Source organism: Hemiscyllium ocellatum, chromosome 3 (assembly GCF_020745735.1).
Source record: "Hemiscyllium ocellatum isolate sHemOce1 chromosome 3, sHemOce1.pat.X.cur, whole genome shotgun sequence".
Classification (NCBI taxonomy): Eukaryota; Metazoa; Chordata; class Chondrichthyes; order Orectolobiformes; family Hemiscylliidae; genus Hemiscyllium; species Hemiscyllium ocellatum.
The window spans coordinates 31299909-31323361 of NC_083403.1; the positions used below are offsets into that span (position 1 = coordinate 31299909).

The 23453-nt window shown below is 44.1% G+C and overlaps 1 protein-coding gene across 1 annotated transcript in view; it reads left to right on the forward strand.

Annotated features, from left to right (window-relative positions):
* The first annotated feature begins 499 nt into the window (after window positions 1-499).
* Window positions 500-23453, forward strand: part of snx3 (sorting nexin 3) — a 37114-nt gene continuing 14160 nt past the window's right edge. The window contains exon 1 of the mRNA XM_060856471.1: window positions 500-715. Within this exon, the coding sequence (XP_060712454.1) occupies window positions 554-715 (162 nt within the window). The 5' untranslated portion in view covers window positions 500-553. The remainder of the gene's footprint in view (window positions 716-23453) is intronic.

Consider the following 23453-nt stretch of genomic DNA (forward strand, 5'->3'; position numbering starts at 1 on the left):
ACGATATATTGTTTCTTTACAAATGATGTCTGATCTGCTGAGTATTTCCAACCTTTTCTGTTCTTGCAGTGTTTGGCTTTTATCCAAATTCACTGCTGTGTTTGCGATTATCATTTTTATTGGAGTGTTATACACATGGGAAATGGTTAGGAGTGCCATTTTCTGTCAGCAAAGGTTCCACAAATTGCAATCAAATAACATTTCTTCTCACATATATATTTTTCAAAACTATGATTTATGCAAGTAAAAAAAAAACAGAAAGGCCTAAACTCCATGCACAGTCATAAAACACTTTAGTTTTTCAGTAGTTCTTGTTGCCTCCGACATTGGAGTTAAATTGCAACTTTAATGTCCATCACCTGGTTTGGGAGGAGCGGTCTGCGGGGGCTGACCGCGGAGCATTCTGGGAACCGTAGTCCCCGCCCTCGTCCGGGGCCGGAGTTCTCCCGCGCTAGCGGAACTACAACTCCCAGGACCCAGCGCGCGCCACGCCGTCAGCTGATCAGCGATAACAGGGAAGGTCAGGGGTGCCGACAGCAGGCCCGAAGGAAAAATGGCGGAGGCTGTACCTGACACCCGGCGGCTGCTCACCAAGCCCCAGAGCATCAACGACGCCTACGGGCCACCCAGCAACTTCCTGGAGATCGACGTGGGTACTCCGCAGACGGTAGGGGTTGGCAGGCAGCGTTACACCACCTACGAGGTCCGGATCAAGGTGAGCGCTGAGGGACGGGTGGGTGTGTGTGTGTGTGTGGGGTGTGGGGTGTGGGGTGTGGGGTGTGGGGCTGGTGGCGGGGTGTGGGTCCCGTTACCGCGCGAGAATGTCAGCCTTGCTGCTGGGCCGAGCTGGTCAGTGGGTGTTGGTTGGACCGAGGGGCCCGCGGAGACCACCGCCACCGCCGTCGGTGGTGGGAGGCGGGGGCTGTGGAGCCGCTGTCAGGCCGAGGAAGAGGCGAGTCTGGGCTGTGTTGACACCGCCCCTCACCCCCTTCCCTTTTCCCCCCCCCCGCAGTCTGGCGTGTGTCCAGTTGTAGTTCCACACTGCGGCCTAGCTCCTCACCACCCTCCCTTAAGGGACTCTGTCCAATCTCAGACCTCTTGCCCGCGCTGTCTGTGCTCCATCTATACTCTTTACCTCTTCCCCCACCCACTTCAAAAAGAGGAAGTGTCAATCTGAAATTAAGTGCTGGAATGGGCTGCGTGACTTCTGGCTCTTTCAAGAGTGAGGCAACTGTTCGCATGTCGAGCATGTTTACTCGCGCATTTCACAACTTTAATAGAGCTGACTAAGCAAACTGAGCACTTTGTCTGGCACCTGGTCAAGATGTGGTGTTGGTGTGCTCTAGTTTAATCAGAACAGTCTAATCTTGCTGGATGTCGGCAGTAGTACAATAGCAAGGTATGTTTGGGTTGGAAGATCCACCATCTATGGAGTTAAGTAATAAAAAGGAGGTTGATAGGACTTTCTTATGAAATGTCCTTGAATTATACCTCTGGATGGAATAAAGCAGGGGATAATAGGAGGAGATGCTGGAGATCAGAGCTGAAAATGTGGTGCTGGAAAAGTGCAGCAGGTCAGGTAGCATCCAAGGAGCAGGAGAATCGATGTTTGGGCATGAGCCCTTCAGGAATGAGGAAAGTGTCCAGCAGGCTAAGATAAAAGGTGGGGAGGGGTGTTGGAAATGTGATAGGTGGAAGAAGGTCAAGGTGAGGGTGTTAGGTTGGAGTGGGGATGGAGAGGTCAGGAAGAAGATTGCAAGTTAGGAAGGTGGTGTTGAGTTTGAGGGTTGGGACTGAGACAGGGTGGGGGGGGGGGGGGGGGGAGGGGAAATGAGGAAACTGGAGAAATCGGAGTTCCAACCTTGTGGTTGGAGGGTTCATAGGTGGAAGATGAGGTGCTCTTCCTCCAGCTGCTGTGATATGGTGATGGAGGAGTCCAAGGATCTGCATGTCCTTGGTGGAGTGGGAGGGGGGAGTTGAAGTGTTGAGCCACAGGGTGGTTGGGTTTGTTGGTCTGGGTGTCCCAGAGGTGTTCTCTGAAATGTTCTGCAAGTAGGCGGCCTGTCTCCCCACTATAGAGGAGGCCACATCGGATGCAGTAAATGGTGTGTGGAGGTGTAGGCGATAAGAGTATCGATTGTGAATGTTTTCATCTTATTTGGTTGGGGATAGACTGACAAGACTCTCAATTGTGAGTTTGTATGTGTTTTAGAATTTCTGGATTCACCTAACACTGGCTGTGAAAATGGTTGGCTTCTGCAGTAAGCAGTTTGGATCCTGACATTGATCCAAAATAAATGGCAATGCTGCAATGAAGATAAAGATTAAGGGTAATGCTGGATCCAACAAGTTACCAGGCCATTGCAGATCTGCGTAAGGAGGCAGGTTTAATGTTTAGTAAAATGTAGTAGAGTACAACATTGCTTCTGAAATAATCAAAATATGGTAGGTCAGGGATATCTTTCGGAAGGAGAAACCAGCCATGGTTGGGCACATCATCGTATTGAAGGAAACGTTAACCATGGCCACCTTTTTCTGTCAGGCAAAGGATTGGAGAACCTTTGCTTTTCTTAAAAAAGCAAACTGGGGATTTGAAGCAAAAGTAAACTTGCAAATAGCAAGGGCTTTAAGCCTGGTCAAAATTCCTTCTCATCTGGAACATGAAGATGGGGAAAATAATTGAAACTGAGGGAATGGTTTGAATTGAAGAAATGCTTGAATCCTCCAAGGTAGAAGGTATCAATTGTCTTCAAAAATAAACTAAGTATGGAATCTATTGAGAAAAAGATGCTAGGCAAACTGGGGCTCAACCTATGCAATCTGAACATAGGTTGCATTCTCTGATATTCAAGGTAGTAGCATTAGTGGTGATGGATGCACTGGTAGTAATATTCCAAAAATCTTAGATTCTGGATAAGTTACAATTTGTTTTTCAACCATTTGGAATGTTTTTCCTTCAAAATGCCATGGGGATAATTGAGAATCAGATTGGCATGGATGAGTTGGACTTGAAGAGTCTGTTTCTATGCTGTACATCTGACTGAAATAGTAACTGCAGTTACTATAGGTCAGTTACCTCTTAATGTTTTTTTTCTTAACTCAAGAAATCATCTGATCTAAAATCCATTAGAGCATTTAGAAATGCATAAGAGTTGGCCTCCTTTCCTTTTGTGCCAAGCGAGTCGATTTATGATTTGCTTTAGCAAGTAACAAGCAGTTTTGAAACATACACACACTATTCTTCCATCACATTATGAATAAGACCAAGACTGTATGAAGTAGAAACAGTTTAATGGATCATGATAAATCTGTTGGACACCAAGTTTGACTTGAATGTCTCCTGGAGTAAAATAATGGTAGTACTGTTTCATTGAGACTTTTTAAAATTAGGAATTAATTGGTATTCTGCAACTTGAGACTGATTTTAAAGGTATATCTACACTATTTCTGCACGTGAATTGTTTGCCTAAATGTAGTTCAACTTCGGACTTCAATGAGTTCAGAATCATGATGGAACACATGGTGAATTTCTAGTGAGTGGTTATCCGCTATGATCCAGGCTCAATGATGCAGGTGTTTGGAATAGGCCAGTGTTCCCACTGCAATTCTAATATTCAGTCATAGATATTAGTGACTAAATGTTGTCTGATCACTTTTTTTTAATGTAATGAAATTTATCTGAACACTTTTTTTTCTCTCCTCCACTCGCGCGCCCACCCCCCACCCACCCCCCCCCCGAGGGCTGATTGGAAATGCTAATCTTACCTTATTAACCTTAGCTCTTACATTGATAGTTATCAGATCACACAAGGAATCTTCCTGTAGACAGTGAAGGTTACGTCTTACAATGGGATCTTGATCAGATGCCTCAACAGGCTGAGGAATGGTAGATGGGAGTTGAATCTAGACAAATGAGGTCTGGCTTTTCAAAGGGGCAAATCAGGCAGGATGTCTGCACTGGGTGGTAAGGTCCTGGGAAGTGTTGATAAACAGACATTGGGGTGTAGGTCATGCCCTGAAAGTATTTGGTATGTTTGTCATTATGGGTCAGAGCATTGAGGTATGAGTTGGGATGTCATGCTGTGGCTGTAGAGGTCATGGGTTAGACACTTTTGAATACTACCTTCTGGTCTCCCTGCTTTTGGGAGGGTGTTGTAAATCTTTTCTGAACCCTTGAAAGTTTAACAAGCATGTTGACAGGGTTGGAGGACTTCAGCTACAGTAAAAGCTGAGTAAGCTGGGCTGTCTCCTGGAGCTTGAGGTGGAGGTTTAGAATCATAAGGGGCAAGGATGGGATAAAACAAAGCTCTTTCCCCATAACTGGAGAGCATAAGTTTAAGGTAATCTGCAAGATATAAAAGAGCAATGTCCATAGAGGGTGGTGCATGTATGGAATGAGCTGCCAGAGGAAGTAAAGACTAGTAAAAGTTACCTTTTAAAAGGCAACTGGGTCAGTATATAAATAAGGGTCTGGAGGGATCTGGGTCTCGTGATGGCAAATGGACTAGATTAATTTTAGGATATCTGGGCTGCATGGGAGAGTTGGATCAAGGGGTGGTTTGTGGACAGCTGACTCAATTATAATGTTGAAAGCCTAGAGCTGCATCATCTGCTGATGGAAAATCTATCTCTGGTTAGGATAGTGATTTAGCTGTAACTTGCTCAGTCTAATCCTCTCTATTTACTGTTCACAGGGTGGTCTCTACATTGAGGAGATGAGACTAGGTAACAGCTTTGCAGAACAACCATACTGTTTATAAAATGACCCTGATCTTCCAGTTGCCTACCCCATGTCAATATTTGTCACAGGCATGCTGAGTGTCCGCCTCAGTGCCAACTCATAACATTTTGCACTTGGACCCTGTGTGGTCTCAAGGACTCAATATGGTGTCCTAAGAGCTTGTTATACACCCACACGCCGAACTGTTAGATGAGGGTTGTTTTTAGTAGTCACACTTTTTTCCTACCTTCAGCTTTTATCACTTGGCTCTTCTGAGCTAGCCTGCAATCCATAATCTGTTTACCTATTCTTTCATATCTCTCTGGTCTCTACATCCATCTGTTATCTCACCTCCCTCTTTGCTGTGTGACCTCCACCCTTCTGCCTCCAATATCTTCAGTGTAAATATGTCATTCTCTTAGCTACAAATATTTTTCATACTTGAAACATTAATTGTGCTTTCTTACCACAGGTGCTCAAATAGTCAGATGTGCAGCATGGAAACAGACCCTTCGGTCCAACGTGTCCACACCAGCCAGATATCCCAACCCAATCTAGTCCCACCTGCCAGCACCCAGCCCATATCCCTCCAAATCTGTCCTATTCATATACCCATCCAAATGCCTCTTAAATGTTGCAATTGTACCAGCCTTCACCACATCCTCTGGCAGCTCATTCCATATAGTACCACCCTCTGTGAAAAAGTTGCCCTTTCGGTATTTTTATCTTCCCCTCTCCCTAAATCTATGCCTTCTAGTTCTGGACTCCTTGACCCCAGGGAAAAGACAGTCTATTTATCCTATCCATGCCCCTCATAATTTTGTAAACCTCTAAGGTTACCCCTCTACTTCCGACGCTTCCAGGAAAAAACAGTCCCACCCTGTTCAGCCTCTCCCTGTAGTTCAAATCCTCCAACCCTGGCAACATCCTTGTAAATCTTTTCTGAACCGTTTCACAACATCTTTCCAAGAGGAAGGAGACAACAATTGCATGCAATATTCCAACAGTGGCCTAACCAATGTCCTGTACAGCTGCAACATGACCTCCTGACTCCTGTAACCATACTCTGACCAATAAAGGAAAGCACAACAAACGCCGCCTTCACTATCCTATCTACCTGCAACTCCACTTTCAAGGAGCTATGAACCTGCGCTCCAAGGTCTCTTTGTTCAGCAACACTCCCTAGGACCTTACCAGTAAGTGTATAAGTCCTACTACGATTTGCTTTCCCAAAATGCAGCACCTTGCATTTATCTGAATTAAACTCCATCTGCCACTTCCCAGCCCATTGGCCCATCTGGGCCAGATTCTGTTGTAATCTGAGGTAGTGTTCTTCACTGTCCACTACACCTCCAATTTTGGTGTCATCTGTAAACTTACTAACTGTACCTCTTATGCTTCCGTCCAAATTATTTAGTAAATGACAAAGTAGAGGACCCAGCACCAATCCTTGTAGCACTCCACTGGTCACAGGCCTCCAGTCTGAAAAACAACCTACCACCTCCTACCTTTGAGCCAGTTCTGTATCCAAATGGCTAGTTCTCCCTGTATTCCATGAGATCTAACCTTGTTAATCCGTCTCCCATGATACTGAATTTTGTCAGCAGTTTCCATTTTTCTAATGTTTGACCCCTGATTTTTGTCCTGAAAATAAACTAGTTATTAAAGGGTGTAGTTCCAATACCTTTGTTTGTGGAAATCTGTAGGTTTACTTAGTGCTGTCATTTCTGATTATTGCCACATGCTCTTTCTTTTAAGGCAGCTTTTAATGAGCTTGTCAGTTTTTCAAAGTTCAGTTATGTTAAATGTATTTCTTGAAACCCTCTGACTTGTCTGTCAACTGGGCCTCATCTTCATTAGCATCAGTGGTAATTGAGATACTGTCTGCAGTTCTGAGGTTCATGAGCATCAGTGGCTTTGGTAAGTAGAAATGTGATATTTTCACTCCATCTGTTGCTGTGTCCATGAGGAATGGCTGCACTCAATTCCACTAGGTTCACAATTGTTGAAAAACTAGATGGTTCCTAAAAATGGATATAGAAATGTTTGTGGTCACTTCAACTCCAGGGTAGACTGTTGAGGTTAGATGCTTTTACTGAGTTGTGAACCTTTTTTGAGCTCTGGTATTTTCCACATTATCAAACAGATAACCACGAACACTACTAGAACTGGCTAATTCTGGGCCACAAATGTTTATACTAAAACTAGATTTATATTAAAACTACAGTTAGCAAGTGTGAAGGCTAGTAGCTCAGTTGAAGTTCTGGATGTAGGTTTGATCACTGAGCTGGAAGGTTAGATTTAGGCATTTAGTCACATACTAGGTAACAACTTCAGTGAGCCTCCAGATGAAGCACTGGTGTAGCCCACTTTCTATTTACATTTGGGTTTCCTTGGGTTGGTGATGTCATTTGGCTGCATTAGAACATTGTTGCAATGTGGTGGCTCATTGAAATACAGGAAAATCACCTATACAGCATATTCAAAAAGAACAAGTACCCAATGAACACTTTGCTGATTTGCTCTGCAACAAACCCAAACAAGCAGACATGTCCAGAAACCTTAGCCACTCTCCCCTACATCAAAGACCTCTCGGAAATGAGTGCTAGACTACTCTGATCCCTTGGCATCATAGTAGCGCTCAAATCCACCAACACTAAAACAGCAGCTAATGAGCTTGAAAGATCCTATACAGACAACAAGCAAAACTTTTGTCACTTACAAAATACCTTGCAACAACTGTAACAAACACTTCATTAGATGAAAAGGCAGAAAACTAGCTGCCAGGACACAGAAAATCAACCAGCCACAAAAAGACATGGCCCACTCACTATCCTTATACAGGTGAGGAAGGATACCACTTTGACTGGGAAAACTCATCCATGCTAAGACAAGCCAAACAAACACTTAGCGGAATTCCTAGCAGCTTGGCATTCCAGAACTCTATCAACAAACACATTGACTTGGATCACCTCGAGAGAAAAACAATGACACCACCAGAGGAAATGCAGTCATCAACCAAAGGAAACCAAGGGCTAAACCACTGCTTCATCTGGAGGCACAATGAAGATGTTACCTTGTATAGTGATATGTCTGAAAACTAACCTTCCCGCTCAGCTCAGCAAGCAAACATTCATCCAGAGCCTTTACAAGTATCTATTGACTCCATGATTTGAAAATCAAAGCAATGTAAACACAGCTCCAAGTAATGACACTTGGGCACCCTTTTTGGAGGTGACCATTTAGTTTCAGAGCATGAAATAAAATCTATCCTTGAGAAAGATGTTTTCTCTTTCCTGTGAAAAGTGGATTTTAGAAATTGCAGAGGTGGGGAAGACTTTTCTCAAATTTGGCAATGCACCAGAATGTATATTCACATCTCAACTGCAAGTTTCTGCCTTTTGTCATGAACCAAAGTGACTGGCATTGAAACTTGTTAGCTTACTTGTGCAAAAAGAACCATTTTTATTGTGAAGTCATGAAATCTTTATCTTGAACTGAATGCTCTAAATTCTGAACCACTGTTGAGATTGAGCAGGTGATTGTTACAATGCAGTTCTACATTCTGGCAGTAGAAATGGCCTAATCTACTGGAAAGTTAGGCATAAAATCCCCATTGACAGAACTAGTGCATCTGTAATTTTTTCAGTGTTGAAAATTGTATTTGCTAGTATCTTCCCATTGATTCCAACATTTAGATGGTGGTTGTGTATGCAAGTAGAACAGTGAAGGTTTATAAAGAGTTGCCTGCCTGTTGTGGGAGCTGTGTAATTTGCAGGAAAAATGTGACTGTAGTTATGGGGTCAAACAAACTGCTTGTTTTGGAGTGCTCAACTGTGTAGCATTTCACTGAATTAACTGTTCAGTTTCATATAAGCTTTAACTACACAATAAATCCTATGTCCTTTGTGTACACTTCAGTGGTTGTTCAAACAAGTTGACTGTCCAGCAGCCTAGTAGTTTGTGGTGACTGGGCTAGCTTCAGGCAAAATTTCTGTTCTCCTGTGTAACAGGAAGCAGTCTTAATGCAAGAACAGAAGTTGGCTGTCTGCTATTACACTAGATGAAAACATTCAGTCTGTGCGTGGCACCTGATCCAAACGGACCCCACCACCAGGGATATATTTCCCTCCCCTCCCCTATCAGTGTTCCGCAAAGACCACTCCCTTCGTGACTCCCTCGTCAGGTCCACACCCCCCACCAACTCAATCTCCACTCCCGGCACCTTCCCCTGCAACCGCAGGAAATGTAAAACTTGCGCCCACACCACCTCCCCCACTTCCCTCCAAGGCCCCAAGGGATCCTTCCATATCCGCCACAAGTTCACCTGTACCTCCACACACATCTATTGCATCCGCTGCACCCGATGTGGCCCCCTCTATATTGGGGAGACGGGCAGCCTACTTGCGGAACGCTTCAGGGAACACCTCAGGGACGCCCGGACCAACCAACCCAACCACCCTGTGGCTCAACACTTTAACTCTCCCTCCCACTCCACCGAGGACATGCAGGTCCTTGGACTCGTCCACCGGCAGAACATAACAACACGACGGCTGGAGGAGGAGCGCCTCATTTTCCGCCTGGGAACCCTCCAACCACAAGGAATGAACTCCGATTTCTCCAGTTTCCTCATTTCCCCCCCCCCCCCCCCCCCCCCCCCCCCCCCCCCCCCCCCCCACCTTGTCTCAGTCGGTTCCCTCAACTCAGCACCGCCCTCCTAACCTCTCCGCCCCCACCCCACTCCGGCCTATCACCCTCACCTTGACCTCCTTCCACCTATCAATCTCCATTGCCCCTCCCCCAAGTCCCTCCTCCCTACCTTTTATCTTAGCCTGCTTGGCACACTCTCCTCATTCCTGATGAAGGGCTTATGCCCAAAATGTCGAATTTCCTATTCCTTGGATGCTGCCTAACCTGCTGTGCTTAGCAACAGGTGGGACTCAGAATGAGTTAGATGAAAAATACATTCCTAGTTCTGAGCTGCTTTTCATTTTTGCAAAGGAAGAAGGTGCTCAACCAAGCTTTGATTGTCATGTGTCTCTGACTGTCTTGGGGTCCAAGTAAAGTCATAACAGGATATGCTAACAAAAGCAAATTACTGTTGAAGCTCAATCTGACTACCAGGAAAACCTGGCAGGTCTGGTTGAGTTAATGTTGAGTCTCTTCTGCAGTCACTGGACTCAAAACATTGTTACAGTGCAGTACAGGCCCTTTGGCTGTCTGTTCTGGCCCATGAAATTAATCTGCCCATCTAACCTATGCCATTGCATTATCCAGATGCCCAATGCCTTTAACATCTACTACTGGAGGCAGGTAGGTCCATGCACCACCTACTCTAAAGAAATTGCCCCTGATATCTGTCCTAAATCTATTACTCCTCTATTTAAAGCTATGTCCCCTCATGTTAGCCTTCACCTGAGGAAAAAGACTGTCCATCATATCTAACCCTCTTATACATCTTGATTTGTCACCTTCTCACCAACAAAAAGCCTCAGTTCCCTCAGTCTTTCCTTTGTAAGACCTCCTTCCATACCAGGCAATATCCTAGTAAGTTTCCCCTGAGTACTTCGCAAAGCTTCCACATCCTTCCTACAATCAGTTGACCAGAACTGCATGTTGTACTCAAGGTGTGGCCTTAGCAATGGCTAGTACAGCTGCAGCATGACCTCATGGCTCCTCAAACTCCATTCCCCTAGCAATAAATGCCAATACACCATATGCCTCAACAATCCTATCAACCTGGGTGCCAACTTTCAGGGATCTATGGACCTGGACACAGATCTCTGTTCACCTACACTACCAAGAATTTTACCATTAGCCCAGTATTCTGCATTCCTGTTTCTTCCAAAGTGAACTACCCTTCCTTTGTGCATTAAACTCCATTTGCCACTTCTCAGCCCAGTTCTGCAGCTTGCTTGTCTCTGCAACCCAAAATTCTGCCTACCTTTAATATTATCCATAAATTTACTAACCCATCCTTCTACACCCACATCCAGGTCATTTTTAAAACTGCCAAACAGCAGTGGCCCCAAAAGATGCTTGCAGCAACCGCTAAGTTCCAGGATGAACATTGCCCATCAACCACTCCCCTCTGATCTTTCAGCCTGTCAATTTCTGATCCAAACTGCTAAATCACTTTCAATCCCAAAATGCCATACTTTGTGCAATAACCTACTGTGTGGATCCTTATCAGATGCCTCTTTTGAAGTCCGTATGCACCACATCAACCGTTTTACCTCGTACACCTGTTTTGTCACTACGTCGAACTCCATAAGATTAGTGAGGCATGACCTATCCTTCACAAAACTGACTATCCCTAATCAAATTCATCCTTTCCAGATGATAAATCCAATCTCTTATAACCTTTTTCCAACACCTTACCCACTAAAGTAAGGCTCTCTGGCCTATAATTACCAGGATTATCCTGACTCCCCTTAAACAAGGGAACAACACTGTTATCCTTCAGTCTTCTGGCATTATTCCTATTGACAATGATGACATGAAGATTGAGGCTAAAGGCTCTGCAATCTCCTCTACTTAATATTATCTTCTATCCCTTTTCCACAGATGCTGAAGACACAGGTCAGGTAGCTTTTTATTCTAGCTTAGTGCATGCTCGGGGATTCTTTGCAAAGGTTCAATTGTCAAGTGGTTATGTAACAATTTATTTTTACTTTACCATGCAGATGCTGTCCTAACAAAATGTGGTTTTATCTTCCCCTGAAGTCAATAACACTTTTCAACATAGAAGTTGACATTTCTGTAATGGAGAGTAAAGCTATTCAAATTGTCACCACCTTGGGCTGTAGACAGGTTCACTGGGATCCAGTTTCAGCACTTTAGAAAATTCACTGGGTTTCAATTATTCCTGTTGTCTTTGCAGAAAAGGAGCTAGAATCCAAAAATTAGTTTCAAAAAGGCGTTGGGAACATTCAAAAACTTGAACTGCTTTTACAAACAATATTTACTGGCTGATTGGTGTTACTATACCAAGTCAGCAGAAACTGAAGGAATAGCTGTCCTGAATGGAAATGTATTTAGCTAAACCTTGTTCACTAGTTTGTGTTGAAAATGTGTTGCTAGTTAAAGCACAGCAGGTCAGGCAGCATCCAAGGAACAGGAAATTTGACGTTTCGGGCCAGAGCCCTTCATCACTAGTTTGTGTGGCAGCCTTCACTGATTGCTAAGAAAAGCTGAAAATACTTTGAATAATAACTTTTGAGGGGTCTTGTGGTGTTTTCACAAGACTATTAATCCAGAAATACAGCTGATGTTCTGGATGACCAGGTTTGATTTTTAGCATGGTAGATGGTTGTATTTGAATTCAATTAAAAACTTTGAATAGCTACTGGCTATAAATTATCCAGGGGAAAAAAAAATCAAGTTCAGTCACGTACTGGAGGGAAGCAGATCTTCCTCCGCCTGGTCTGGCCTGCAGGGGAGTCTTGACCCACACAATGTGGTTGACTCCCAGTTGCCCTCTGAAATAGCCAAGCAGTTGTACCCACCTGAATAAGAAGAGCTTCCAAGAAATGAAACCAGACACATTACCACTTGGGCACTGAAGGCAAAAGCAGAAACAGCTGTCAACATTGCAAAATTGTGAAGTCTGGGGGCTAGTGCCAAAATTGGGAGAGCTCTGACTAGAGAAGCCACAGATTAATGTAGGCATACCTTCAGTTATAGTGAACAATGTCCCAGAAATTGCTGTGACCATCCCAAGATGGGACCTTGTCCACTGGCAGGACAGACTTGGAGGTGGTGCACACAGTCTGGAGGGAGCTGACCTGGGAGTAGTCAACCTTTACTCTGGACCTTCAGCCTCATGGCTTCAGGTCAAGCATAGGTAAGGAAGCCTTCTGCTGATCACCCTGTACCATTCTCCCTCAGTTGAAAGAGACTCCATGTTGAACAACGCTTCAAAGATTCACTGAAGGTGCCAAGGGCATAAAATATATTCTGGGGGATTTTAGTGTCTGCCAAGACCAGCTCAGCAGCTGTACTATTAATGGAGCTAGTTAGATCCTCCAGGACAGCTGCTAGACTGGGTGTGCGCACTGTTTGGTTTCCTAACCATCTAAAGTCATAATCGGGCCTCATCCTGCATCTGCCATCTGCAGATGCATCTGTCTACGACACAATCATGGAGAGCAACCACTGCACCATCCTTGGTGGTGGAGTCCTGCTTTTAACATGTCTATTGTGGGCCCATCGCTGCTAAATAGGACACTTGGATCTAGCATCTCAAGAGTGGGCATCCATAAAGTGCTGTGAGCCATCAGAATTGTACTCCAGCACCATCTGCAACCTCATGGCCTGGCATATCCCTTATGCAACCATTATCACTGAGCCAGAATTGATCCTCTGGCTTGATGGAGGAGGATGCAGGAGAACATGCCATGAGCAACACCTGGTAAACCAGAGGATAAAAAAAGTGTAAAACTGGTGAGTGGACCAAACAGAACGACTTGTATGCCACACAGCATACTCAGCAAGTGACAGAACTGAGCAATCTCATAACTGAGATCGGATTGAAGCTCTGCAGTTGTCACATCCAGCTGTGAATGATTGTGGACAATTAACTCACTGGTGGAGGAGATTCCATATCCCCACCCTCAAATGATTTGAAGAGCCCAGCACAGAGCCAAAGATGAGGCTGAAGTTCACACAGCAATTCTCAGCTGGAGTACCATGCTGTTTGTGCGGCATCAAGGAGCTGGAGCAAAACAAAATGGGGAAATTAGTGGCAAACTCCACTGATAGCATAACTAGCACATGGTAAGTTCTTTGTGGTTGGTCAGAGTTCCTCACCTAGTATCCTAAACACAACTACCTTCAATTTGTTTTGTGACTGCCCTCCATGAGGATGTGGGGATGTATGTAGAAGACTGCATAATGTCCTGCACCATTGAGATTCCTACTGAAGCAGCCCACATTTAAATTAAAGAAACACTGGGCAATACCCAGACTTGGGCTAACAAGTGGCAGCATTTGTACCACAAGTACCAGGTTCTGAGTATCAAAGAAAATCAGCACCCCTGATGTTCACTGGTGTTAATAAATCCTCATTAACATCCTGGGGTTACCTTCTATTAGAAACAATAGACTCTCCATATATGGTGGAGCTACTGAGGACAGACTAGCAATATAGTGCTTAACCTCATTCTGAAGTCTGGCCAATGGAACATTACTTGCTTTCTGGACAGGTGCAGCTCAAACCAGAGGATAAAACAGCCTATTCAATTGGTATCTCAAGCATTTCCTTTGTTCTATGTACTGGCCTTGCGATCAACCTGCTGGATGTGAATGTTGGTTAGCTGCTTGATAGCAACTATTGGTGTTCAAACAACTTTTGCTTTCTCTAGTAAGTGAAGGCACGAATTGGAAAGGCTACATTGAGGACTTTAAGACCTAACCCTGTTGTTGTAGTCTAGAAACAGCTTAGGATCTGCCTGACAGTGCTGTTTGTTACAGCATGGGTCATGCAAATCAAGTCAGCCTCACTATCCCTGTATTGAACCCTCCAATTGCCCTACTGGTTCCTAACAAGACTTAACTAATGACGAGACAAAGTCTTGGCCTAATTGAGAAACTAATGGCTTTAGTAATATTAAAAAGGGAATCTAGTGCCTGTGATTTAAACCCAATCTACTCTACATCTAGTACCCCACTCTAGATCAAAGACTAGAAATGACATGCAAACAGCCAGTTCTAGTAATCACACCTCACCAGGGTGAGGTGCATGATACTAGATCTTTTTGGACGAAACATGTCAATACAACACATTCCAGTGGACTCCAGGAATGTTCATTTTGAACTTGATTCAGAACTTGAGTATTGGATCTAGTAATGGGATAACTAGACGATAATTAGATCCTTCTGTAGCTATAGCATACACAACCTTGATTAAAATTGTTGGACAGTATAAACTTTCTTCTTCCTAACATTCCCCCCAAAAATTCCCCTGGCACCAACCTTGCTGTGGAGTCCCCTATTAAAACAATGTTTGATCATACTGCATTTCTGACTCCAGAAAGGTGGCATTTTCAACAATCTACCTACAACTGAACTGAGGCCAGGTCGAGCAGCTTTGTCTGAAATTTTGATACTTTAACAGTTAAACGTGAAGGGTCAACAATCGCACTTAACTTGTGTAGTGCTGGTGTTGGTCAAATTCAGTTTTAAGGAAACATTCAGGTGGCTTTTGGTCTGGCACCTTCATACACAGGTCAATGACAACTGCATGCATCTAATCATATCTAGTGATTGTTCTGTAGTGTTAACTGGAAAGTGTTAACTTTCCAAAAAAGCTCGTCAAATTTCAAATACAAGGCTGGGTTTTTGTTTACCCTTTACATTTACAACAGAATCAAGTTCTTCAGTCCATAAAGTCTGCAGAAAACCCATTTGTTTACACTAATCCCACTCTTAGCCCATATCTTTACACAAGTGCTCATCCACCTAAAAAGCCTCAGCTATGCTCCAACTATTAGATTCTACCACTTCCTGCATGAACAAAATTCTTCATCTCCCAAACCTCTTGTCCTTCACCTTGAAGTTATGCCCCTCAGTGACCCTAGCTCTAAAGGTCATAACTAATCCTTTCCACCCTGCCCAAGCCCCTAAAAATATCCCCCAGATTCCTTTGCTCCTTAAAAAAAAAATCTGAGCTTATCCAATTCATGGCTCCAACCTAGGAAACCTCCTGGTGAATCCTTTTGCAATCATTATGGTGTGGCAGTTGGAACTTATACTACTGCAGCTATGGCCAAACTAAAATTTGTGTACAGCTCCAAATTAAATTCACTGATGCCATGGCTAAAGTGCCCTGTATGCTGTTACCCACCACATGTGCAAGTCACAAATCGGAGGGTGTCCATACAGAATAGGGTGAAAGCAATAGGATTCTTGTGGTGTGCTGGGGGATCAAGTTTATTCATAGGTACTGACTGGCCAGCAAATGTTTGTCTGTCTTATTCTTCAAAAGGTCTGTTGAGCAGATGACTTGAACTGCAACAGTCTACCTGATGTAGACTGACCCACAATGTCCTTGGGAGGGAATTTGAGGATTTTTCCCATTGAAGGAACAGCAATAATATTTGGCTTGGAGGGGAACTTGCAGGTGGTGGTGTTGCACGTATTTGCTGCCCTTGCCCTATATGGAAGTAGTCAAGGGTGTGGAAGCTGTTGTCTAAAAGAAACTCGTTCAGAAAAGATTTACAGGGATATTGCGAGGGTTGGAGGATCTGAGCTATAAGGAGAGGCTGAATAAGCTGGGGCTGTTTTTCCCTGGAGCATCAGAGGCTGAAGGGTGACCTTAGAGGTTTAAAAAATGTAGAGGCATGGATAGGATAAATAGTCTCTTTTTCCCTGGGATCAGGGAGTCCAGAACTAGAGGGAAAAGGTTTAAGGTGAGGGGGAAGATATGAGACCAAAAGGCAACTTTTTCCACAATGGTATGTGTATGGAATAAGCTGCCAGAGGATGTGGTGGAGGCTGGTATAATTGCAACATTTAAAAGGCATTTGGATGGGTAAATGAATAGGAAGGGTTTGAAGGGGTATGGGTCAGGTGCTGGCAGGTGGGACGAGATTGGGTTGGGATATCTGGTCAGCATGGATGGGTTGGACCAAAGGATCTGTTTCTATGCTGTACATCTGACTCTACCTGTAAATTTCTGCAGTGCATATTAAAAATAGCACTGCTATTACTGAGTCAGTGGTGGAGAGTAGATATGGTGCAAACAGGCAGTGTAACCCTGGATGGCATATGCTATTGTTGGTGGAACTGCACCCATCCAGGCAAGGAGAGTATTCAATTATTTCTGAATTGTGCCTTATCCATGGAGTAAAGACTTGAGTCCAGATGGTGAGTTACTTGCCACAATATTGCTAGCCTCTCTGACCTGTCCACTTCTGGAAAATGGTAGCACTACACTGATCGGGGGAATTTAGTGATGGAAACCCACTTGAGGGGGGTAGTGGTAAGGTTCTTATTGGAGTTGGTCATTGCTGGGTGTTTGTGGGGTAAGTATTCATCAGTCCAAGCTGGAGTGTTGTCCAGATGTTGTGGCCTTTCAACTGATTGCTTCAGTATCAGAGGTGTGAATGGTGTGGAGAAAAGACCACGGTTCCTCCCTTATGGAGGAGTTTAAAATGGTTAGACGTCGGATACTGACCAACCACAACCATCTTGTGCCAGGTATGACTGCAATTAAGATAATTTTCCCTGATTTTGTGTATTCAGGTCACTTGGCCATGTTTAAAGAAGGGGTCATGGAGTTAGGAACACTGACGTTGGAGGAATCCAAACTGGGCACCACTGATCTGGTGCTGATGACACTTCAATCATTCCAAATTGGCCAGATTGGATTTGTCCTGCTTTGTGTACAGGGCAACCTGGCCAATTTTCCACTTGGCCAGCTAAAATGCCTGGGTTATAACTGCACTGGCACCATGTTTTAGGTATCAGCCCTTACAATCAGTACATTCAATTATTGCTTGATGTCATCTAGACATTGGCACAAGCCTGACTTGCTCTTATGTGATCAAAAACATAGGTTAAGCAATACAGATGAAATACTGTGTGCAGTTAAGGTTGCCCCAAATTAAAAGGACTGATTACACTAGAGGGTGTATAGCAGATTCACCAGGAGGTTGCTTGGGATGGAGCAGACTGCACAGACTAGAGAAGGCTAGAGAGTGTTTAGTTGAGCTTATGCATTTTTTAAAAAAAAACACAAGATAGTGAAAATCTGTTCCATGACAGATACTTAAGACCAGCAGACCGAGGTAGTTCTAGTAACTGCTTTAGAGGGGAAAGTAGTTTTCAGAGGGTGTTCAAAATGTAAACATGTTACTTGTAGGTGGAGGCAGGTACTCAGCATCTAAATGAGTACTTAAATGCCAGGACACAAGGCAATGGATATCAACTAATTGGAATCGATGTAGTTTGTTTGTCTGGCATAGTCAAGAGGGGCTGCAGGGCTTAAGTGTCCCTACCACAGGAGCAAGACTCACTACCTCTTAAAGAGGTAGAAAAATTAGGTAGTTGAGTGGAACCACATTACATATCCTTCTGTGCTTCAGCACTTTATGGCTAGAGTGCCATTTAGAAATTTTGGTCAGAGCCCCAGTATTTTGTTCCCTCATGTTCTCTAGCCTGCAGAGACAACTCACCAATTGCCAGGCATCGGTCATCTTTAAACCTGCCAAAACTTTCAATACCCAATACCCCCTCATCGTGTTAATCTGCTCAGTGATTAGATGGTGCTTGCTTCCATACTGACACTGCTCCCAGTGGGTTCTATATTTACTTGGTTCTTTCCCTGAGACAGCTGCAACAGATTTTAATGCCCATATTGTCATACCCATTTGCCTGATGGCTGAAGGTCCCCCACACAGGCCACAGATTGCTCCTTTTGTACCAGCTAATAGTCTCTCTTATTAAGTGCAAGCATCTGTGATCTTGGAAAAAGCAATTTTTTTCATTTAATGGAAGAACCTTCACTTGGAGTCAAATGTTCAGCCTGAAAACAGACCCTTCAGTTGAATTCTATGCTGCCCAGTTATTCCAACATAATCTAATCCCACTTGCCAGCACTTTGTCCATATCCCTCCAAACCCTTCCTATTCATATACCCACCCAGATACTTTTAAAATGTTGCAATTGTACTAGACTCCTCCACTACCTCTGGCAGCTCATTCCACACATGCACTACCGTGTGAAAAAGTTGCCCCTCCGATCCCTTTCATACATCTTTCCCCTCACCTTAAACCTATATCCTGTAGTTTTCAACTCCCCAACCCCAAGGGAAAGACTTGGGTGTTTATCCCATCCATGGCCCTCATGATTTTAGAAGCTCCTCAGCTCTGACACTCCAGGGAAAGCAGCCTCAGCCTATTCAGCCTCTCCTTCTAACTCAAATCTTCCAATCCTGGCAACAAATCTGTTCTGAAAATGGTTCAGAAAAGTTCTCCCAATAGGAGGGGGGACAAGAATTGCATGCAAGCAATTTGAAAGTCTCCATTTCACTTGGGCCAACTGGACCCTGAATACATCCTAGCTACAGTAGGAAGGCAGTGTACCAAGTTCAACAGGTGAGGGTACACACTTAAGATCCAGTCAGCATTTTACTGGCATCAAGTAACCAGCAAAATTGAAATCAGAGGCAGACATTTCTGTGGTATAGCACAAGGAAGTCTTTACTAGTACAGAAAAATGACTGGCCTCCACTACCACAATTAGTTGCAGGAAATGTTTGTAAAAGTTCCTCAGTCTCCACTTCCTGGTAAGGAAAGTAGAGAGCATGCATTCATCTCTGCAATGATATTCAGCACCATTTGAGTCACCCTACTGAAGTAGGCAGCAAGATTTGTACAGCAATCAAGCATGTTTAAATATTACATACACCAATTGCTTGGAACATGCAGTTCTAGAGGAGCAGCTTCACTGCAGCCAAGAGGAAAGCAGCCCACTTGATTGTTGCAAATAATGGACCAAGTGCGATTCTGTTCCACTGCACTTGAGACTACATCAATAAGCCTTGTGTACCCAACAGCTCTAACATCCAGGAGGTGGGTAGTCAGTGCCCCTCAAACATGCTGGCTTACTTGCCTAGGGAAAAACCAGAGCCAACTTGCACTCTAGCAAGAGTCTACAAGGGTAATAGGTCACAGGAAAATGGTAAAATGGGGAAAGCATTGTGACATCTTTAAAAGCCGGTGTTCTTTAGTTAAATTTAAAGTTAAGGTCTAGTAAAGTAGCTGCTTGAAATGACATTAGCAGGCTCAAGTAGCCTTTTTACTCAATTTAAATGAAGAGCTTATGCTCAAAAGTAGACTTGATCTGACTGGCTCGGTTTTTCCAGCACCATACTTCGACTCTGTTCCAATTCAGCCAAAATTTTAAAGGCACTTTCAGGCTAAGGACCAATTCAAATAGGCTGGTTTTGATTCTAACTACTTTGAGCCAATCCAGTTGTAAAGAAATCAATATGCAATTGCCAGTATAAAAAAGATACAGGGCTTTCAAAGTTAGAGCCAGCTATCATCTGACCAGATCAAACCCACCGTCTGGGGGAAAAAATACCAGGCTCTAGAATCTCCACACTAAAGCACCATATGTAAAGGAAAATGGCATGTTTAATGAATATTTTTGACAGGTGTTCAGAACAGTTACAGAAAACTGTAGAATCTGCCAAGAGGAATCTTGTAGAGGATCCATTCTGAATGAAAACTAAATTTTTTAAATTTCTTTGATACATGGAACCTATTGTAAAAGTGTACAAATAGAACCTGTATTTGGAATAGCTAGTTAGGGAATAATTGTTCAGATTGGAATTAGATAAAACTGTTTAATTTCAGCGAGCCAAATTTCCTGTAACTGGGAAGAGGGGTAGGTTATAGTAGTCATACTGTCAGATTACAAAGCAATGTGTTCCCCTCTGGGTGTTTGGTTTTAAAAAGACATGTAAACCTCTTTTGCAACAAAGGTGACAGTCAGGTTATTTGATGCAGAGAATGGTTTGGACACTCCAGTCAAAATGATAGTTATTTTATATACATTTTAAATCGGTAAGTTCAGTTGGTTGAACAGCTGTTCCAAATGGATCAGTTCCTAAAGTTAGTCCTTCACCCTAACTCTTCTTCCCCCCCCGCCCCCCACTTTACTCGAGATAATAACTTGCAGGTTGAACCAGGAGAAGCCCCATGATCTGAGATTCAGACTTGTCCTCAACATTGAAATTTCTGCCACTATGCTGCAGCCTTGAAATTCAAGGAGAGTAGGTTCCATGCTTGAGTGCTGTCAGCTGAGCCAGGGCTGACAAGTTTGACTTATCTTTAAAACCCAGTGTTCTCTTTAGCTACTAGCCATGTTTTGAACAGTTAACTTGACCAAGTTCTAGAGTCAAATTGAATTGCTTGTGTGGGTGTTGCTGGCTGGCCAGCATTCTGTCCCCTCGAGTTGCTGCTGTCCATCTGCTATGGGTTGACACACTTGGAAGTTTGGATTTTGATCTGGTGATAGTGAAGGAATGGAGATATTTCCAATTGAGGAAGAAGTGGCTTGGAGAAAAACTTGCAGGTAGAGTTCCATGTATCTACTGCGATTATCCTTTTGAAAGAAGTGGTTGTGGGTTGAGAATGTACTTTTGGTAAATTTCTGTGGTGCACCTTAGAGGTAGCCCGTAGCAGTACTATACTGTCAGTATAGTAGGAGTGAATGCATGTGGATTAGTGCCAAGTGGGACACTTTGTCCTGGAGAGTGGCAAGCTTTAGTTGAAGCTGCACACATCCCAGCAAGTGCAGAATACTCTATCACATTCCTGGTGTGCCTTTTCAATGGTGAAAGACTGAGTCAGGAAGGGAGTGACTCATGGCATTGAGCCCCTGATCTGTTTTGTGGTGAGTCCAATTGAGTTTTGATCAATGATAACATCTGGAATTTTGGGATTCACTGATAACACCATTGAATGGCAAGAGGCAGTGACTAGACCCACTTATTGGAAGTGGTCCTTGCCTGGCATTTGTGACAATTGTTACTTGCAACATCACACCTGGAGGAAGTGTGCCTCATCTTCTGCTTAGGAACCCTCCAACCACAAGGGATGAATGCAGATTTCTCCAGCTTCATTCCTTCTTCTCCCCCACCCCGACTCAGCACTGCCTTCTTGACCTGCAATTTTCTTCCTAATCTCTCTGCCCCCATCACCCTCACCTTAATTCCCTCCACCTATTGCATTCCCAACACCCCTCCCCCAAGTCACTCCTCCCTACCTTTTTATCTTAGCCTGCATGGGACACCCTCATTCCTGAAGGGCTTATGCCCAAAATGTTGATTCTCCTCCTTGGATGCTGCCTGACCTGCTGTGCTTTTCCAGCAACACACTTTTTAGCTCTGATCTCCACCATCTGCAGTCCTCACTTTTTCTTCTAATTGTTACTTGTCACTTGTCAGCCCAAGCCTGGATACTGACAATCTTGCTGTGTTTGGACATTGGCTATTTCTGAATTAGACATACAGCATTGGAGAGAAATTAAGCCCATAGCCTGTTTTGCCATTCAATCATGACGGATAGGAGAAGGTTGAGAATACTTGGTCTTAAATATACTACAAAACCTGGCCTCTCCAGCCTTGTTTGGCAATGAATTCCTTAAGAGTTGCAAATGATGCTGAGCATCATGCAGTGAACATTCCCTTCTGATCTTAAGGGAAGGTCACTTATAACTGACTTGTTCATTCTGGTGCCTGGACACTGCTGAGGAGTTCCTCAGCTCCAGGACATCCCTGCAAATGCCAGACCTCCAAGCACAATCTTCCTGTCAGGCATTACTCCAACCACCAGAGTGTGTCCCAATACCCACTGATTCCATATTTGCTAGGGCTCCTTGTGACAACTGTCAAATGCAACCTTGATGTCCATTACTAATCACAACTCAAATTGTTTTTCCTTGTTTGAACCAAGTCTACAATGAAGTAAAGATAGCACTGTGATTACACTTTTCACCACATCTGATGCAAAGAAGGCTGAATTTGTCTGTCTTGGACATTGCTGGGCAATTAACAGTCAAGTAGATGCCAGTGTTGCTTGGCTAGGGAAATAGCAACTTACAGGAGCACCATGTCTGTTGGTTGAATCTTGCCAGGATCCATAGCCTTTATGGTATTTGGTGCCACCAGTCATTTGATATTACATGAAGTGAATCAAACTGGCTGAAGACTGGTATCTGTAATGCTGGGGACCACTGGAGTCATCCAAGATGCATCATCCACTTGGCACATCCAGCTAAGAATTGCTCGGAGCTTCAGCCTCGTCTTTGGCTCTGTGCTGGGCTCTTCAAATCATTGAGGGTGGGGATGTGGAATCTCCTCCACCAGTGAGTTAGTTGTCCACAATCATTCACAGCTGGATGTGACAACTGCAGAGCTTCAATCTGATCTCTTGGTTATGAGATTGCTCAGTTCTGTCACTTGCTGAGTATGCTGTGTGGCATACAAGTCGTTCTGTTTGGTCCACTCACCAGTTTTACACTTTTTTTATCCTCTGGTTTACCAGGTGTTGCTCATGGCATGTTCTCCTGCATCCTCCTCCAAGCCAGAGGATCAATTCTGGCTCAATGATAATGGTTGCATAAGGGATATGCCAGGCCATGAGGTTGCAGATGGTGCTGGAGTACAATTCTGATGGCTCACAGCACTTTATGGATGCCCACTCTTGAGATGCTAGATCCAAGTGTCCTATTTAGCAGCGATGGGCCCACAATAGACATTTTAAATGTTAAAAGCAGGACTCCATCACCAAGGATGGTGCAGTGGTTGCTCTCCATGATTGTCTGTCGTAGACAGATGCAGGATGAGGCCCGATTATGACTTTAGATGGTTAGGAAACCAAACTGCGCACACCCAGTCTAGCAGCTGTCCTGGAGGATCTAACTAGCTCCATTAATAGTACAGCTGCTGAGCTGGTCTTGGCAGACACTAAAATCCCCCAGAATATATTTTATGCCCTTGGCACCTTCAGTGAATCTTTGAAGCGTCGTTCAACATGGAGTCGCTCTTTCAACTGAGGGAGAATGGTACAGGGTGATCAGCAGGAGGCTTCCTTGCCTATGCTTGACCTGAAGCCATGAGGCTGAAGGTCCAGAGTAAAGGTTGACTTCTCCCAGGTCAGCTCCCTCCAGGCTGTGTGCACCACCTCCAAGTCTGTCCTGCTAGTGGACAAGGCCCCAT